Source organism: Muscardinus avellanarius (assembly GCF_963383645.1).
Source record: "Muscardinus avellanarius genome assembly, chromosome: 3".
NCBI classification, from domain to species: domain Eukaryota; kingdom Metazoa; phylum Chordata; class Mammalia; order Rodentia; family Gliridae; genus Muscardinus; species Muscardinus avellanarius.
In genome coordinates this window covers 46,202,147-46,221,130 of record NC_137788.1, presented here as the reverse complement: position 1 = coordinate 46,221,130, position 18,984 = coordinate 46,202,147, and the positions used below count along the sequence as shown (strand labels likewise).

Sequence of the window (18,984 nt, the reverse complement as noted above, 5' to 3'; positions counted from 1 at the left end):
GTACACATAACACTAAAGAGTCAGATTTAGGGGGAAAAGCTGGGCATGGTGACACAAGCTTGTAATCCTAGTACTTGGGAGGCTGAGATACGACTGCAGGTTTGTGGCCAGCCTCAGCAACTTGTGAGGCCCTCTGCAAATTAGTGAGACCCTGTTTCAAAATTAAAGAGAGAATAAAATAGGGCTGGGGGTGTAGCTCTAGAGGTAGAATGCTCTTGGGTTCAATCCTCAATCACACACACACACACACACACACACACACACACATAGACAAGGTTTAGGGGAAAGAGTAAATTTACAAAAATGGAAAAGAGTTTCTGAAATAAATAATTCAATGAATGAGTTAAATAGCAGATTAGAGTTAGTTGAAGAGAGAATTAGTGGGCTGGAGGACATATATCTGAAGAAATTACCTAGAATATTAAGAGAGATGAAGAGATAATAAAACACGACAGGCAAGCTAAATATGGGAAATAAAAGGCTTAATACAATTCTAATTGTAGAATCTCAGTAGGGGAAACAGAAAAAAAGAGAAGCACTTTTGAAGAGATAATGGCTGTAAATTTCAACAACTGAACATGAATCTGCAGGTCTAGAAAATATAACAGACCTAGGATAAGTAAGAAGAAATCAATGCTGTGGCAGCCAATCTACAAAACAGCCTCCAGTGATTCTCACCCAGTATTTTCACTACTGTGTAGTTGCCTCTCAAATTGTATAGACACCAAAAAAGTAATAGCATACCATTTCTAAGATTGGGCTATAACAAACTGTGGCTTCCATCTTGGTTGTTTTCTAGTTTTCGTGTTTCCTCTTGGACACATGCTCTGGGAAAGCCATCTACCATGTCAAGAGTAACCCTAAATAGAAGACATATGATGAAGAAATGAGGTTTCCTGCAAACATACCTGTGAGGGGCCATTTTGGAAGTAGATCCTTCAGCCCTGGTGGAGCCTAGGATGACTACAGCCCCAGCCAAGAGCATAACTGTAACCTTTTAAAAGATACCCTGGCGTGGTGGTGCACGCTTATAATCCCCGCGCTTGGGAAGCTGAGACAGGTTCGAAGCCAGCCTCAGCTACTTAGGCTCTCAGCAACTTAGTGAGATCCTGTTTCCAAATAAAATATAAAATATAGGGCTGGGAGTATAGCCCGGAGGTAGAAAGCCTCTAGACTCCACCCTTGGTACAACAAAAAATTAAAATAAAAAATAAAAAAATAAGCCGGGCATGGTGGCGCATGCTTGTAATCCCCACGCTTGGGAGGTAGAGACAGGAGGATCACACAGGTTGGAAGCCAGCCACGTGCGCTGGCTTAGGAGACCCTGTTTCCAAATAAAAATGTAAAAAACGGTCTGGGAGTGTAGCCCGGAGGTAGAAGGGCTTCCAGGAATCCCAGTACCACCAAAAAAATAAAATTAAATAAATAAATAAATAAATAAAAATAAAAATATAAATAAAATAAAAAATAAATAAAAAAAAAAGATACCCTGAACCCAAACCACTCAGATAAGCTAGCTCCCAGGTTGCTGACCCTCGTAAAAGCTATGTGAAATAATAAATATTGCCTTAAGCAGCTAAATTATAGGGCAATTTTTACATAATGATAGATAACTGATACATTGCCAAGACCAAACAGCTCTGAACAACTTGCAAAGAGCCTTCTCCATTGGTCCAGACTGCCTTTCCGGCCTCATTTCTTGCCATACTTTCTCTAGCATATTATGTTTCAAACACACCAAACTTCTTTGAGACTCTGGAATGCACCATGTTGTCACCCACCTCTACCCTCTCCTCAGCTTACATGATGTGCCCCTGCCTGACACGGTCTTCAGTACCTTCTCCTCTAGTCTCTACGCTTAAAGGCACATGGTGCCTTCTCATCAGCAGAACACTCATCACACTGTACGATAAAATTTTGTTAAATTGTCTTTCCATTGACTTCAGGCTCCAAAAAGGTGGGGACAATACCTGTCTCCTTCATTATTATGCCAGGAGACTTCCCAGCACAAAGAATGTACTCAGTAAATATTTGTTCCTTACAACCCACAGGACAGGGACAGGCAGGAAGGGTAAAGGTTGAAGAATATAAACATTCTCAGGCCGTGATCCAACTGACACAACTATAAAAGAGCCAAGAAACCCTGACCTTCCATATAACCTCAAGTTTAAGGAAGGTTTGAGAAGGGTCAAGGTTCAAAATCTGGATGATTTCCAGCTCCTAAGTTAAGCCCTATTGTAGTCTGAACAACACACACACACACACACACACACACACACACACACACACACACCCTCGCCCCAGTGCTAGGAATTAAGCCCAGCCTGGGCGCGCTACCACTGAGCTACATCCCTAACCTGTTTTTATTTTGGAGACAGGGTCTTGCTAAATTGTACAGGGGGGGCCTCGAACTTGTAATTCTCCTGCCTCTGCCTCTCAAGTAGCTGGGATTACAGGCATGCTCCACCACACCAATGTCAAGACATACCCATTCTTGAAAGCAAACTAACAATTGTACTCAAAGGCCAAAAGAATAACTTTCAGAAAACAATCACCTGTTTGGCATTTGCAGGACAATTCAAGCTTATTATACTGATATTTAAAATCTCATCATATGTGGTATATGCCTAAATGTGAACAAGTACATACACATATGGACATATATACATGTCATAAAATATTAATCACTAGTACCCTCTACTGGTGGAAATAGCATATCTGTTCATATGAATGGTCTTATTGCCCTCTAGTGACCACAACCTATAAAGAGAAAATCTAGCAGCAGATGGGAGAATCTCCTTGGCTAGAATGATAGGTTTTTATGTTCTTTAAGCATCTAATTTTCTCAGAATCTGGTTTATATTACAGGGGTGCAACTCTAAAACTCGTGGGGGACCCTCTAGGGATTTCACACAGCTCTTCCCAGCTGTTAGTGCCAGTCCGAAACCGCTCTCTCTCCTGCTTCTCAGAAACAAGAGGTCAAGGGCAGGCAGACAAGGCAATGGCTGTGCTAGTGAGGGCAGGAGCAGCAGCTGTGAATGACTGCCCTGGACTCCCTGCGGAATTGGGAGCAGCTTGAGGAACACATGTTGGCCTCCCTTGCATATTATCCACAGTTGTGTACTGTACTAAAGAGGCAATTCAACTCAGTCCCACTTACCTTTGAAATATCTCAATGCTACAGTAAATGACACAGTGGCAAATGCTGCTATTTGTTTTCATAAACCAGGCTTTATGACTTATTTCTACTCAAGATAAAAAAGCCAAAATTCTTTCAAGATTTTACTGATTTGTTATCTCTTCTGAGTCCTTTTCTGAATTCTCCAGATTTAAGGAACGGCTCTATCCTTTATGCCAGCATATATTGCCCAGATCAGAATGGTACCCAGAATATTCTTTATGTGTTTGTTTGTTTGTTTGTTTGTTTATTTTTGCAGGTCTGGGGATGGAACCCAGGGGCATTCAAACTCTGAGCTACACCCCCAGCCCTATTTTTTATTCTTTATTTTGAAACAGGGTCTCATTAAGTTGCAAAGCCCTCACTAAGTAGCTGAGATTGTCCGTGAACCACAATCCTCCTGTCTCAGCCTCCCAAATGCTGGAATTACAAGTGTGCACCACCACGCCCGGCTTTTTTATGTATTTATAACCTGTGGTGTTTCGCTGTTTGTCTAAATGCTTGCCTCACCAGCCAAACCTAAGTTCCTTGAAATCCTGAACCATATATTCATTTTTGTATACCCAGTATCAAGTACACTGAAAATGGTATCTATAGGTCATTGTCAATTCCCAGTCGATAAGATAAGCATAGCTTGTAATTCCAATACTTGGGAGGCTGAGACAAGGATTTCAGGTTCACAGCCAGCCTCAGACACTTAGTGAGACCATCCACAATTTAGTGAGACCTTGTTTCAAAATAAGTAGTATAAATGGGCTGGCAGTTTAGCTCAGAAGTAGATTGCCCCATTACCGCCCAACACACAAAGACAGTTATAGAAACTGAATATAGGCATTTAGAAACTTTTATTGTCAGTGGCAATCTGACAAAGATTGAATCTAATAAAAATAAGGCTTGTGCTTTATATATTTTAACTTCATTTTCTTATAATTTTTATTGTATCTTACACAAGTGTTAGGTGCAAGCAAGAGAGGTTTTGTTGGTTGTACTGGGGATGGAACCTAGGGGCATTCTACCTCCAAGCTACATCCTCAGACCTATTTTATTCTTTTATTTGGAAACAGGATCTCACTAAGTTGCAGATAAGTCTCACTAACTTGCTGAGACTGGCCACAAACCTGGGATCCTCCTGTCTCAGCCTCCCAAGTTGCACCACCACACCCAGTAATGGAGAATTTTTTAAACAATGGCCCTTGCCTTGTCTAGAGACAGTTTGAAAAGCACTGATAGGGCAGGTAACTTAATATTTGAAGGAAGTAAAAAAGGGAGAAGAAAAGAGACAAAAAAAAGAGAAGTACTTGTCATAAATTTCAGAAGGAACATACCTATCCTTGTTGATTTTAACACTTCCCTGGAGGGTATTTTCTTCTTTAATTCTCGTAAGGCTTCAACTAGATTCTCTTTGGTTTGATTAGGAAGCTCCAACATAGTTTTCCATCTTTTTATGTCTTCCACAACCACAACTCTCTGAGAAAAAGAAAAGTCATTTGGAAAATGGAACATTTTCATTAGAAAGACATCTGCCTTCACCTGAGCTAATGGGGCTCCTATTGACTTATGAATTATTGATTATGACCTGAACCAAAGCACAGTGTGTCTGATGGCCCCAAATGATGGGTAATTGCTTAAAAGCAGGTCCCGCTTACTGCAAATCAGGAAGAGTTGCATCTATTAGGAAAAGTGCAAGTTTTAATCTTACCATGCCAGATACCACTAAGCACTTAGCATTGAGAGGTAATAAGGATGAGAAGAAAAGAAAAATGATGGTAAGGTGAATCAACCTTATAGTTCACTTAAAAGTGTTTTAATTCACAACCAAGGACAGGGAGCAGGGAAGTCATAAAGGCATGTATACTTCAACAATAAAAAGCACAGTTCAATCTGCCCCGCTTCCTAGAGGAGAAAACAAACTGGAAATTTTTTTTTTTTTTTTTTTTTTTGGGTGGTACTGGGCGTGGAACCCAGGGACTTTATACCTTAATACCTCTGGGCTATATTCTCAGACCTATTTTACACTTTATTTGGAAACAGGGTCTCACTAAGTTGCTGGAGCCTCATTCAGTAGCTGAGGCTGGCTTCTAACCTGTGCCATCCTCCTGTCTCAGCCTCCCAAACTCTGGGATTACATGAGTGCGCCACCACGCCCGGCTAAACATTTTTTTTTTTTTTTTTTTTTTTTTTTGTGGTACTGGGGTTCCTGGAAACCCTTCTACCTCCGGGCTACACTCCCAGACCAATTTTATATTTTTATTTGGAAACAGGGTCTCTTAGGGCCAGCGAGGCTGGCTTCGAACCTGCACAATCTTCCTGTCTCCGCCTCCCAAACACAGGGATTACAAGCTTGCGCCACCACGCCCGGCTAAACTTTAAACATACAAAAAGGTACAGAAAGTAACTCACTACTTATAATGAAAAATATTAATATTTTGCCATTTCTCACAAAACATTACACATTTGAGTCCCTTTATACCCTTCACCAAATTAATTTCCCTCCTCCATTCCCAGAAGAAACTACCATTTTAAAGTTTATATGCATTGTTCTATTAAGCATAAAATATTAGCGATTAAGGAGTATGAGTAAAGGAAATTGGAAAGTTTTTTGTACTGTGATGCAACTTTTCCATAGTTTTAAAATTATTTCAACTAAGCACTTTTTAAAAAATAAAGTGGCAGATACTTTATAATTGCAAATTTAAAAATACTGTCTTGGATTGTTATTACCATGGATAGTTAGAAACTAGAAAGAAGTATAGGAGATTTCTGGGATCTGGTAATGTTTCTTGATTGGAATGCTGATGTGTTCACATTGGAAATTCCTCAAGATGTACGCTTAAGATGTGTGCACTTTGCTATATACATTTTCGATGTAGGAGTTTGATTTAAAAAAAAAAAAAAAGCAATCCCCCAAAAGTCTTATCTCCCTCTCTTGGCTGGGGTCTGTTTCCAGCCTGGAAGCTCACAGTGGGAGGAAGGGGTGTCTAACTCCACTGTTTCCTAGTCTTGGTTTCTCCTCCACCACAATCTACTTGTTTGCTTTGGTCTCTTAACCTCTCAGGTTCAAAGCTGGGAGAGGAGAGGAAAGGAAAAGCCTTGCTTTCTGTCACGATACTATGTTAGTCAGGATTTAGTGCTCTCTGAACTGGCAGATACTTAAAGCTGACTGTTTTTCTCTCAGGGTGACTTTTATAGTTTTTGGGGAGCTCCCATTGCTGAGATCCCACCTTTGGTGACCAATGTGGGCAATGCTTCTCCCAGCCGGCCCCTTACAAATCCTCCTCTATGTCCCCAGTTTTTGGCAACCACTTCACAGACTCTCGCTGAAGGAGTCCCATTGTCCTTTCAAGGATCCTGTGAACCCAGCCACTTTAATTCAACTCTGCATCAGCCAGCATTTCCTCCATGTCTTGCCCACATCACTGTCCTAAAAAATCCCAGGAGCAACAGCCTTGCCAATGCAACCATTTCTGGTGTGAGTCACTTACTCCCTGCCTCTTGACTTTCTCAAGCATAGGTCTGATCTCTGTGTCCACCAACTTCAAAAAACAAAGTTCTCCAAGTGCGACTACTATGGTACTCTCACTTCCTCTGAAGGAATTTTCTTCTAACTGCAACCTTCTTTATTGCCTGTGCTGGGTGATGAGTTCAGGATTCTAAAATCGGTCATGTTTTAGAAGGTCATGTCACAAGTTTTATACAAATGGTTCATACTCTTATGTGGGAATATTGTTTGAGCCAGGCATGGTGGTGCACACTTATAATCCCAGTACTTGGGAGGCTGAGACACAAAGATCACAGTTTTGAAGCCAGCCTCAGCAACTCAGAAAGACCCTCTGCAACTTAGTGAGAAATAAAGAATAAGAAATAAAATCAGGCTAGAGGCATAACCTGAAGGTAGAATGCCTCTGGAATTAATCCCCAGAACAACAACAAAATATATCATTTGATACCTACTGCATTGTTCTTAGCCTTTAGGGGCTTCAGTCAAAATGAGACAGTCCTTTTCTATGATCTCTTATAATATGAAATAGTATCAATGTTAAGTGGTATGAAAAACATATAAAGGTAAATAAAGGGATAGTTTCAATAGGAAGGTATAAAATCATGCTTTTCCTGATCAATGTATTTTCTTAACTTATCCATACTGATAAATACAATCCTAGGTGATCCACTTTAGTAGTATTGGGAAGTATTCCATTATTTTTATACAAATGTCTTAGAATTTTGAAATCTATTCCCCTAATAGATATTTAGGGTCCCCCCGCCCCATATTTTTCCTGTTGCAAACATTGCTTCAATGATTTCCCATGATAGTCTTTTGGGATGCCTTCTACTCTTTAAACTTTATAGGGGCATTATGCTTAAAACAGCCTATGGTTACTTTATTTTGCTTTTCCACCCCCACTCCTATCCAACTGATACTCTCTCTCTCTTTTTTTTTTTTTTTTTTTTTTTGTGTGTGTGTGTTACTGGGGATGGAACCCAGGGGCATTCTACCTCCAAGTTATGCCCCCAGTCCTATTTTTTATTCTTTATTTTGAAACAGGGTCTCATTGAATTGCAAAAGGCCTAAGTAGCTGAGGCTGGGCATGCACCGCCATCCTCCTGTCTCAGGCTCCCAAATGCTGAGATTACAAGCGTGCGCCACCACGCCAGGATATACTCTCTATCTTGTAATAGGCATGATTAAGTCTATCTGTATTTATTATGGTTACTGATTGATAATTAGACATTCTTTCTCTTTACTTTTTTTTTTTTTTGGTACCGAGGTTTGCTATACCTCCTCCCACCCCAGCTCTTAATATTTTTTATTTTGAAAGAGAGTCTCACTGAGTTCCTGAGGCTGTCCTTGAATCTGTGATCCTCCTGTCTCAACCTTCCAAGTACTGAGATTACAGCATGCACCACCACACTCAGCTAATTGTCTCCTTTTTTCTTTTCCCCAATTTTTGGTGGTACTAGGGATTGAACCAGGGGCATTCTACCTCCAAGCTACTCCCAACCTCCTTCTGTCTGACCCTCCCAAGTACTGGGATTACAAGCGTATGCCACAATGCCTGGCTGAGAATTTATTTTCTGATGAAGTTTATAATTTTTGACCATGAGTTCATCTTTTTTTTTTTTTTTTTTTTTTTGGTGGTACTGGGGTTCTTGGAAACCCTTCTATCTCCAGGCTACATTCCCAGACCTATTTTATATATTTTATTTGGGAACAGGGTCTCTTAAGCCAGCGAGGCTGGCTTTGAACCAGCGTGATCCTCCTCTCTCCACCTCCCAAGCATGAGATTACAAGCATATGCCACCATGCCCAGCATGAGTTCATCTTTAAAGGGTATTATTGCCAGACATGGGGGCGCATGCTTGTAATCCCAGTGCTTAGGAGGCTGAGACAGGAGGATCGTACAGGTTAGAAGCCAGCCTCAGCTACTTAGTGAGGCTCTCAGCAACTTAGTGAGACCCTGTTTCCAAATAAAATATAAAATAGGTCTGGGAGTGTAGCCTGGAGGTTAAAAGCCTCTGGGTTCCCCCCCCCCCCCCCCAGTATAACCACACACAAAAAAAGGGGGGGATTATTTTCCATGAGAATCCTGGGTACCCTAGGATATATGAAATGTCTTAACATGGAAATCTCACACTGTCTCTGCCAAGGTCTTTGGACTTTCCTGGTTCTAGACCATGTTAATTTTTTTTCCAGCTTTGCTGACAGCATGAATCTAAACTATATATATTTATGCATAGTAATAAGAGTGTGGTTCTAATGTTTTAAATTTGTGTGTGTGTGTGTGTGTGTGTGTGTGTGTGTGTGTGTGTGTGGTACTGGGGTTCCTGGAAGCCCTTCTACCTCCAGGCTACGCTCCCAGACCAATTTTTTTTTTTTTTTTTTTTTGGAAATAGGGTCTCTTAAACCAGCACGGTTGGCTTCGAACCTGTGCAATCCTCCTGTCTCCACCTCCCAAGCGCAGGGATTACAAGCGTGTGCCACCACACCCAGCTTTTGGTTCTAATGTTTTATAGCCAATGCTTTTTCCATCTATTACACTCAGAATATTACAATGCTCATTCTGTTTTCTTGTACTGGTACTAGCTCATTTTTACAAACACAGTGGCTCTATTTGGGCTCCCACTTCACACTGAGGGTCAGTTTCACATTAGCCTGAGACCTTATCTCCAGTTCCCATACTGGTTTTAAAGCCCTAGCCCCTAATCATTACATCTGGTTTCCATATTGCCTAGAACTATGCAGCTTCAGCTCCCATTTATAGCTCTGGGTTTCAATGTCCTCTCTTTTCCTGGCACTTGGGTATTTCCTTTTCTTGCTTTCACTCTGTATTAGACTTAAGAGTATTTCTACATGGTTGAAAATGGGTTAGGGGCTTCATATCAGATTATTTCAACACACTGAACTATCAAAATCCCAACTCTAGCATGATATACAAGGCCCTTCATGACTTGGCTCATGATATTCTCTTCAGTTTCATCATTTGCTCTATTTACACCAAACTACTGGCAGCTGCCCAAGTGAAATATAGTACTCACACTGATCACCTAGGATGCTCGCTCGCTCTTTCTTTCTGTTGTTGTTGTTGTTGTTGTTGTTGTTGTTGTTGTTGTAGTGGGGATTGAACTCAGGGGCATTCTACCACCAAGCTACACCTCCAGTCCTATTTCATTTTTATTCTGAAGCAGGGTCTCACTAGGTTGATGAGAGTCTCACTACCTACTGAAGCTGTCTTTGAATCTGTGATCCTCCTGTCTCAGTCTCCCAAGTCCTGGGACTACAAGTGTGTGTCACCATGCCCAACTAGCTCTGTGTTTGCCTGCTAAACATCTATTCACTTTTTAAAACTTTCTTCAAGTATCACCTCTTTTATGAAGGCTTTCTTGCTTCTCTCTTGCCACATTTAACCATACTAACCTTTGGGTCCCTCTGCAAACTATAGATTCCTATTTACTGCATCTGTACTTTCTTCATATATTGTCCAATCAAATAAATGACAAGGACCAGAAATAATTTGAGGATAGCAACAATATGTCATTTATTTCTCTATCCTCAGTACACAGTAAGTAGAATTGAATAAAACTACTATACAATACAATTTTTTTTTTCCTGGTTCCAGAGCTGGAACCCAGAGGGCATTCTACCTCTGAGCTACAACTCCAGCCCTATTTATTTTATTTTATTTTTTTTTAATTTTTTGGTGGTACTGGGGTTCCTGAAAACCCCAGATCTGAAATTTTAAGATCTACCTCTGGGCTATACTCCCAGACCTATTTTTATATTTTTATTTGAAAACAGGGTCTCTTAAGCCAGCAAGGCTGGCTTTGAACCTGCACGATTCTCCTGTCTCTACTTCCCAAGCACAGGGATTACAAGCATGTGCCACCACGCCTGGCTCCATCCCTATTTTTTATTCTTTATTTTGAAACAGGGTCTCACTGAGTTGCAAAGGGCCTCACTAAATAGCTGAGGCTGTCTGCGAACCATGATCCTCTTGTTTCAGCCTCCTAAATGCTGGGATTGCAAGCGTGCGCCACCACACCCGCTTTACAGCACAATTTTAAGATCTGAAATTTTAGGGAAGGAAGAAGAGTAGCAGTTTGTTCCAGAACAAAAATGTTCTACATATATCAAAGAAATGTTTCTTTACACCTGTCTAAATATGGGCCTGAAAATGCTTACCTGAATTATTTAGGACATAAATGGGCATAAAGTATGAATGGGGAAGCTACAATGAGTAGTGAAACAATTGTGCCTAAAACAAGATGTGCTCATCATCTGGTCTTGAAACTGGGAATGACTGCAACATCAGGTTTCATAAAAGTGTTAGGGAAAATGATTTATCCATAAGCAATAATGTGTGCACCATTCCATTGGTGGGGGCAGGAGACAACATATTGACTAGTTAATCCTACAAAGGAAAGGCTCAGAGAACAGTTTGAAATGCTTAGCTAAAAAAGAAAAAAAGCGTATTCTAGGATGTATGTACATGTGCCTGTTTGTGGGGGGGGGTACAGGGGATTGAACCTAGGGGTGCTCTACCTCCAAGCTACACCCCCAGTCCTTTTTATTTTTATTTTAAAAGAATCTTGTTAAGTTGCAGAAGCTATCCTTCAACCTGTGATACTCCTGTCTTGGCCTCTGAAGTACGAGGATTACAGGTATGTGTCACTAAGCCTGGTTTTAGGATGTCTTAATTAAAAAAAAAAAATCTACTACTGCAATCAACAGAGATCACTCGCCTTTATGGGAATCAGAAGGGATTAACCAAATTAACCTTTACCATTTAAATGTATACTACATGAGCTCTACTGAGTATCACTTTTATTGAATGCGATAAGACTATGGCAAAATTACTTGTAATATACTGATAACAGAAGTATAATGGTCCTAATATCCCAAGATTTTTATGCCTCCTGAAGCTTCACATTCAGAACTCTCCTTTTTCTCCAAGTTTACCCTATAGGGAGCAGATTATGAATCCAGACTAGAGCTGCATGACCTCAGGCAAGCTACTTTATCTCTGTGCCTTAGATTCTTCATCTGTAAAACAAACAATAAAAGCATACATTTACACAAACTTTGTGTTTGTATGGAAGATACTAGGGATTGAACCCAGGGGTGTTCTACCTCTGAACTACATCTCTTGCCCTTTTTAAATTTTTGTTTTGTTTTGTTTTGAAACAGGGTCTTCCCAAAACTTGCAATTCTTCTGTCTCAGCCTCTGATGTTCTATGATTACAAGTGTGTAATCATTACTACCACCATTCCTAGATGGCAATCATTACTACCACCATCATCATTATCTTCGGCTCTTACTACTGAGCTTTTCCCTTTTTGTATGGGAAAAGAGGAAACTATCAGCTCCTATTACATGCCAGGCACAGTGCTTAACCCTGTCAACATGCACTTATTTAGTTAGCCTTCATAACAATTCTGCAGATGAGGCATTACTAAGTGTTATTCCTCATGTTACTGATAAGGAAACCAAGACAGATTCTAGGTGTTAAAACATGATGCTGGTGTGTGAAATAAGTCACCTGGCTGAGAATGGACCCAGCTAACTCTATAGAATTCACATATTTAACTCAACTCACTTTTAATATGCCATTGTATGCACATGAAAGTAAGCACCACGCATATATAAAAGAAACAGAGCAGCAAGGCACTGTGGTGCACACCTATATTCCCAGCAACTCAGAAGACTGAGGCAGAATTGCAAGTGAGGCTAGCTTGGGCAACTCTGTGAAACCTTAACTCAAAATTTAAAAAAGAAAAGGGCTGGGAATGCAAATGCAGCTCAGTGGTAGAGCACTTGTCTAGAATGTGTGAGGTCTGGTTCAATCCCCAGTGGTGAAGAAAAAAAAAAAGGAGAAGAGAGGAGAAGAGAGGAGAAGAGAGGAAAGAGAGAGAGAGAGAGAGAGAGAGAGAGAGAGAGAGAGAGAGAGAGAGAGAAAGAGAGAGAGAGAGTTTATTTTTTATTTTTTTGCTGATACTGAGGGTGGGACCCAGGGGCTTTTCTACCTCTGGGCTATATTCCCAGACCTATTTAATACTTTATTTGGAAACAGGGTCTCATTAAGTTGCTGAGAGCCTCACTACGTAGCTGAGGCTGGCTTCTAACCTGTGTCATCCTCCTGTCTCAGCCTCCCAAGTGCTGGGATTACAAACGTGCACCACCACGCCTGGCTAGTATTTTTATTTTTGAAACAGGGTCTCACTGAGTTGTGAAGGGTCTTGCTAAGTAGCTAAGGCTGTCAACGAACCATGATCCTCTGGTCTCAGTCTCCCAGATGCTGGGATTACAAGCATGCACCACCATGACCACCCCAGCTCTCTTCATTAACCCTTTTAGATGAATCACATAATTTTGTATTAATTTATTATTATTAATTTTTAAATTTTTTATCCCCTTATAAAATGTCCAATAAGGGCTTAGATTTTATAACTAGCAAAGTGCTGGGCCTAAAGATGCTTACAATAGTACTTGTAGAATAGTTTATTATTAAAACCCCTACAAAAACTGGGCATTGTGGTAAACCACACCTGTAATCCCAATACTTGGGAGGCTGAGACAGAAGGATTGCAGGTTGGTGACCAGCCTTGGCAACTTAGCAAGACTCTCAGCAACCTAGCAAGATCCTGTTTCAAAACAAACAAAAAAGAAGACTAGGGTGCAGCTCAGAGACAGAATCCCCCTGGGTTCAATCCCTAGTACCAAAAAACAAAACAAAACCCAGTACAAGGGCAATCCAAAATAAGGATGATTACTGTTTATTTAATAAAACTTTATCTACAACATAGCAGGCACTGCATCAGGTCTTGGAGCAGAATTAGAACATAGTAAGATACTGTAGTCCCAGACCTCAGGAGTTTATAACAGATTAAACTATAGGTAATCAGAAAATTACAATATAGTAAGGTAAGTACTCTGATAGATATTTGTTGTTTTTGGTTTTTGTTGTACTGGGGATTGAACCCATAGGTATTCTACCTCTGAGGTATACCCAAGCCCTATTTTTTATTCTTTATTTTGAAGCAGGGTCTAGCCGGGTGTGGTAGCACATACCTGTAATCCCAGTACTTGGGAGGCTGAGACAGGAGGATTGTGCAGGTTAGAAGCCAGTCTCAGCTACTTAGTGAGGCCTCAGCAACTTAATGAGACCCTGTTTCCATATAAAGTATGAAATTGGTCCGGGAGTATAGCCCAGAGGTAGAAAAGCCCCTGGGTTCCATCCCCAGTACTGTTTAAAAAAAAAAAAAAATTGGGTGTGGTGGTGCACATTTGTAATCCCGGAATTTGGAAGGCTGAGACAGGATGATCCGGGTTCATGGACAGCCTCAGCTACTTAGTGAGGCCCTTTGCAATTCAGTGAGACCCTATTTCAAAATAAAGAATAAAAAAGTTGGGCTGGGGGTATAGCTCGGCAGTCAAATGCCCCTGGGTTTCATCACCAGTACTGCATTAAAAAAAAAAAAAAAGAAGATAAAGTCTTTCAAGAAGCTCAGAGTATAGCAAGGCAAACACATATAAAGAAAAAATTATAATACTATCTAAATAAATGCAATGATAGGGGCATTAAGTTACAAGGATAGGCCAGAGACTGACTCTTCTTCTCTGATCAGATTGGTTCTTTAGCTGGGGGAGAGAAGGGTAGTCAGGAAAGACCTCATAGTAGAGAAGACTCTTAAACTAGATCATAGGGGATGAACAGGATTTCATAAAGTAATGATAATAACAATAAGAGCAAACACTTGCACAGCACTTACTATGTGCCAGGCTCTGATCTAAGCACTTTACATATACTGACTCACTCAAAACTCATAGAAACTTATAAAATAGGTATTATTAATTCTCATTTTATAGATGAGGTCACAGATTAAATAACTTGCTAAAGATCACAAAGGCAGAACTAAGATTTTAACACAAGTAACTCAGCTCCAAAGTCTGTGTTCTTAATTACTATACTCTTGCCTCCAAGACAATGGAGTAAGGGCATTCTAGGCAAACAGGAGAGTATATGCAAAAGTTCAGAGGTAGCCAGGCGTGGTGGCGCAAACTTGTAATCCCCATACTTGGGAGGCTGAGACAGGAGGATTGCACAGGTTCGAAATCAGCCTCAGCTACTTAGTGAGGCTCTCAGTAACTTAGTGAGACCCTGTTTCCAAATAAAATATAAAATATAAAATAGGGTAGCCGGGCGTGGTGGCGCACGCTTGTAATCCCCGCGCTTGGGAGGCAGAGACAGGAGGATCGCACAGGTTCGAAGCCAGCCCCGCACTGGCTTAGGAGACCCTGTTTCCAAATAAAAATGTAAAAATAGGTCTGGGAGTATAGCCCGGAGGTAGAAGGGCTTCCAGGAACCCCAGTACCACCAAAAAAAAAAAAATTATATATATATATATATATATATGTAAAATAAAAATAGGTCTGGGAGTATAGCCCTGAGGTAGAAAAGTCCCTGGGCTCCACTCTGCCCTACTACCACAAAAAAAAAGTTCAGAGGTAAGTAAGAGCACATCACCCCTCTGGTGAACAGTGGGTGGCTGACAATAAAGTGTAAATAAGAGCAGCAGGGAATGAGGCAGGCAGATGCAGATGTTGAGTGTCATATAAAGAAATGTAGTCTTTATCAAGATGCAATAAGAAATGACTGAAGGACTAGGTAGGGAAGTGACCTGAATAGATTTTCTTTTCTCCCTTCGCACATTCCTCTGGCATAAGTGCAGAGAGAGAGAGTGATGAAGGACAGCAAGAACTGGGGGACAAGTCTGCAGACTGCAGCACTGCTCTAGATGAAGAAACAACACCATTTTGAATTTAAAGTAGGAAGCATGAGTACAAGCAGAAGCATTTTTAGGAAGCAGAACTAGAAATTGGACATGAGAGAGAAAAAAGCTAAAATTAATTCCAAGGATTCTAGTTTAGTTACCTAGTAGATGAACGTAAGAGTCGATATAGAAAAACAGCAAGTTTAGAAGAAAAGCTAATGTGTATAAGGGGAATGTTATTCTATATACCTACTGTCTGATTCCATAAACTTTATATCATTTGTCTCCATCATTACATATAATGATCTTCAACTGGGCACAAGCAGGGACACAGAGGAGAGAAAGGTGCACTAAAATATGGGTGTTTGAGCTATGTGTGATGGCACATGCCTGTGATCCCAATACTTGGGAAGCTGAGACAGATGGATCAAGTTCAAAGCCAGCCCCTGCAACTTAGTGAGGCCTTGTTTCTAAATAAAAATAAACTTGGCCTAGGGGTGTAGCTCAGCAGCAGAATTGCCCTTGGGTTCAATCCCCAATACCACCAAAAAAAAAAAAAAAAAGATGGTTGAGCTGGGTTTGATGACACACATCTGTAATCTTGGAAAAGTAAGACAGGATGACTGAAAGTTTGAAGCTAGCTTGGGAAATTTAGCAAGATCCTGTCTCAGAAGTTAAAACAGGAGGATCACAGGTTTAAGACCAGCCTCAACAACTTGGCAAGATTCTTAGCAACCTAATGAGACCCTATTTCAAAATAAAAAATAAAAAGGGTTGGGAGTGTAACTTGGAGGCAGAATGCCCCTGGGTTCAGTTCCTAGCACAACAAAAAAGGGGGGCTAGGGATGTACTTCAGTAGTAGAGCACCCCTGAGATCAATCTCCAGTACCAACACCAAAAAAAAAGGGGTCTGTAGGTAAGCATGTATAGTTCCATTACCATCACCACCCATCTTACTCTTACATCATTATCCCTCCTTGAGAAGCATTGCTATATATAATTATCTATGAATTTCTGACAAAGCACAGACAGTTGAAAATTTTAATGTGTTCCACCAAGTCAGAGAACTGCAAGAGTACAAGCAACTTTAGAGAACATCTTGAATTCCGTAGGTCTCAACCAAGGGCTGCTTGGAAATACATGAGGGCATTCTGGTCATCGTGGGAGATTCTATTGTATTTAGTGCCTAAGAGTCAGAGATGCTAAACATCCTCTAATTCAAAGGGTTGCTTCAAATAGTGAAGATTATCTTGCTTCAATGACAGCTGTGTTCCTTGAATAAACGCTGCTACAGTTCAACCTACACCTTTATACACAAGGAATCTGAGGTCCCAGAGAAGGGAATCAATCTTTCTTTCTTTCTTTCTTTCTTTTTTTTTTTTTTTTTTTTTTTTTTGCGGGTCTGGGGATGGAACCCAGGGGCATTCAACCTCCGAGCTACACCCCCTGCCCTAATTTTGAAACCGTGTCTCACTGAGTTGCAGAGGCTCTCACTAAGTAGCTGAGGCTGTCCGCTAACTGCGATTCTCCGGTCTCAGCCTCCCAAATGCTGGAATTACAAGCGTGCGCCACCACACCCAGCGGGAATCTCTTCCTAAAGACCACCCAGTTGCCTTGTAGGGCCTCAAACCCAGTGCATCTGCTTTTATATCCTTAACTGCTTTCTAATATAGATCTGGTAAATCTATGGGATGTCAAGAAAAGGAGCCCAGTGAAGGAGCCAAGTCAAGTACTCAGAATGCTGCTTTGTTATCTTAGTCCTTTTGTACATTGTCTTTTAACCCCTGATCAACCGTTCTCCCTCAGAGACTGGAAATGCAGGTCTAGCAGTCGACCACCTAGGAAACCTTGAGATGGACAGAGTTACCCTGGACAAAACACATAAAAATGTGGCAGAGCTCTGGGAAGCATAAACATTCAGGATGTAATGAAGGCAGTGGAAACAAGAAAGAAAACTGAAAAGAAAAAGTCAAATGCAGGAAGAAACCTTCAAGATAACAAAAGGAAGCTGGGATGGTGGCACATGCCAGTAATCCCAGTACTCAGGAGGCTGAGACAGGAGGATCTTGAGTTTGAGGACAACTCCAGAAACATCAAGACTCTCAGCAACCTAGCAAGGTCCTCTTTCTAAAACAATAAATAAAAAGGGATGGGATATAGCCCAGAGGTAGACTGTCTCTTGCTTCTATCCCCAGTACCATCACCAAAAAAAAAAAAAAAAAAAAAAAAAAATTACATAAGGGACTAACTATAGTTGTTTTGTTTTTAGTAAAACAATCACTTTAGTATCCACTAAATAACTATGTTCATTGATTCCATGTCTCTTCCTTGATAACAGAAATAAAACTGAGTTCCAAGCCAGGTGTGGTGGCACACACTTGTACGAGTACTTGGGAGGCTAAGACAGGAGGATTGAAGATTCACAGCCAGCCTCAGCTACTTAGTGAGGCCTTCTGCAATTTAGTGAGACCCTGTTTCAAAATAAAGAATAAAAAAATGGGGGGGTGTGTAGCTTGGAGGTAGAATGACTGTAGGTGCACACCTGTAATCTCAGTATTTAGGAGGCTGAGACAGGAGGATTGCAGGTTTGAATCACTTGTGCCTCAGTGATTTAGGCACTCCCTCCACAACTTAGTGAGACCCTGTTTCCAAATAAAAAGATAAAATAGGGCTGGAGATATAGCCTGGAGGTAGAATGCCCCTGGGGTTCAGTCCTCAGCAACACACACACACACACACACACACACACACACACACACACTCTCTCTCTCTCTCTCTATATATATATATATATATATTTCTCAGTCCCAGATGTAGCTGTGTAGGCTGTGTGATTCAGTTCTGACCAGTAAGATATGAAAGTACTATACAACACTGTCACTCATTCCTGAATAAATTTGTATATGGCATATAGAATCATATTTAGTACTTCAACATTCCGGACAAGAGATTTTTACGAAAGAAAAAAAAGAGGGCTAAAGATATAGCTCAGTGGGAGAGGACTTGAACAGCATACAGAAACCCTGGGGTCAATCTCTAGCACCTCAAAAAAAAAAAAAAAAAAAAAAAAGCCCAAATCAAAAGGGTCTTGTCTTACCTGCTAGAAAATATAGTAAAATAAAGGCAGGGTGTTGAGAAGAGTGTGGCAGAGGTGTGGACATCGATAAACAGAAGTTTGTACAGCATATGGAAGAAACAGGGACGGACCGGTCTTCCAGCGCACTTTCCAGGAGGAAGCAATAGTAAGACATAATTCACATAGGTCTCCCTTGGCACTATCTTCCTATCACAGTCCTTTGCCATTTTCTCTAGTCCCAGATCCCCTCTCACCTTCAGAGATTCAATTGTGGCCTGCTTGTAAACCTTTTCTCCAGGATCTTTCTTCTTAGGGCTATTCTGGATTCTTGGCGTTCGAATGACGAATTTATCCATTGCTGGGGATACCTTCACGTGCTTGCAGTGTATTCTGCTCAAGAAAGAGGGCAGATTCTAAAACTTAGCCAAGGCAATATGATGCGTGTTCCCCAAAGTGACACGA

The 18,984-nt window shown here is 40.8% G+C and overlaps 1 protein-coding gene across 1 annotated transcript in view; it reads right to left on the bottom strand.

Moving 5' to 3' along the window:
* Window positions 1–18,878, bottom strand: part of TCEANC2 (transcription elongation factor A N-terminal and central domain containing 2) — a gene marked incomplete at both ends in the record, with an annotated part of 47,219 nt that extends 28,341 nt beyond the window's left edge. Inside the window, 2 exons of the mRNA XM_080691028.1 lie at window positions 4,504–4,645; window positions 18,777–18,878. Coding sequence (XP_080547154.1) covers window positions 4,504–4,645; window positions 18,777–18,878 — 244 coding nt within the window. The remainder of the gene's footprint in view (window positions 1–4,503; window positions 4,646–18,776) is intronic.
* Window positions 18,879–18,984: the final 106 nt, after the last annotated feature.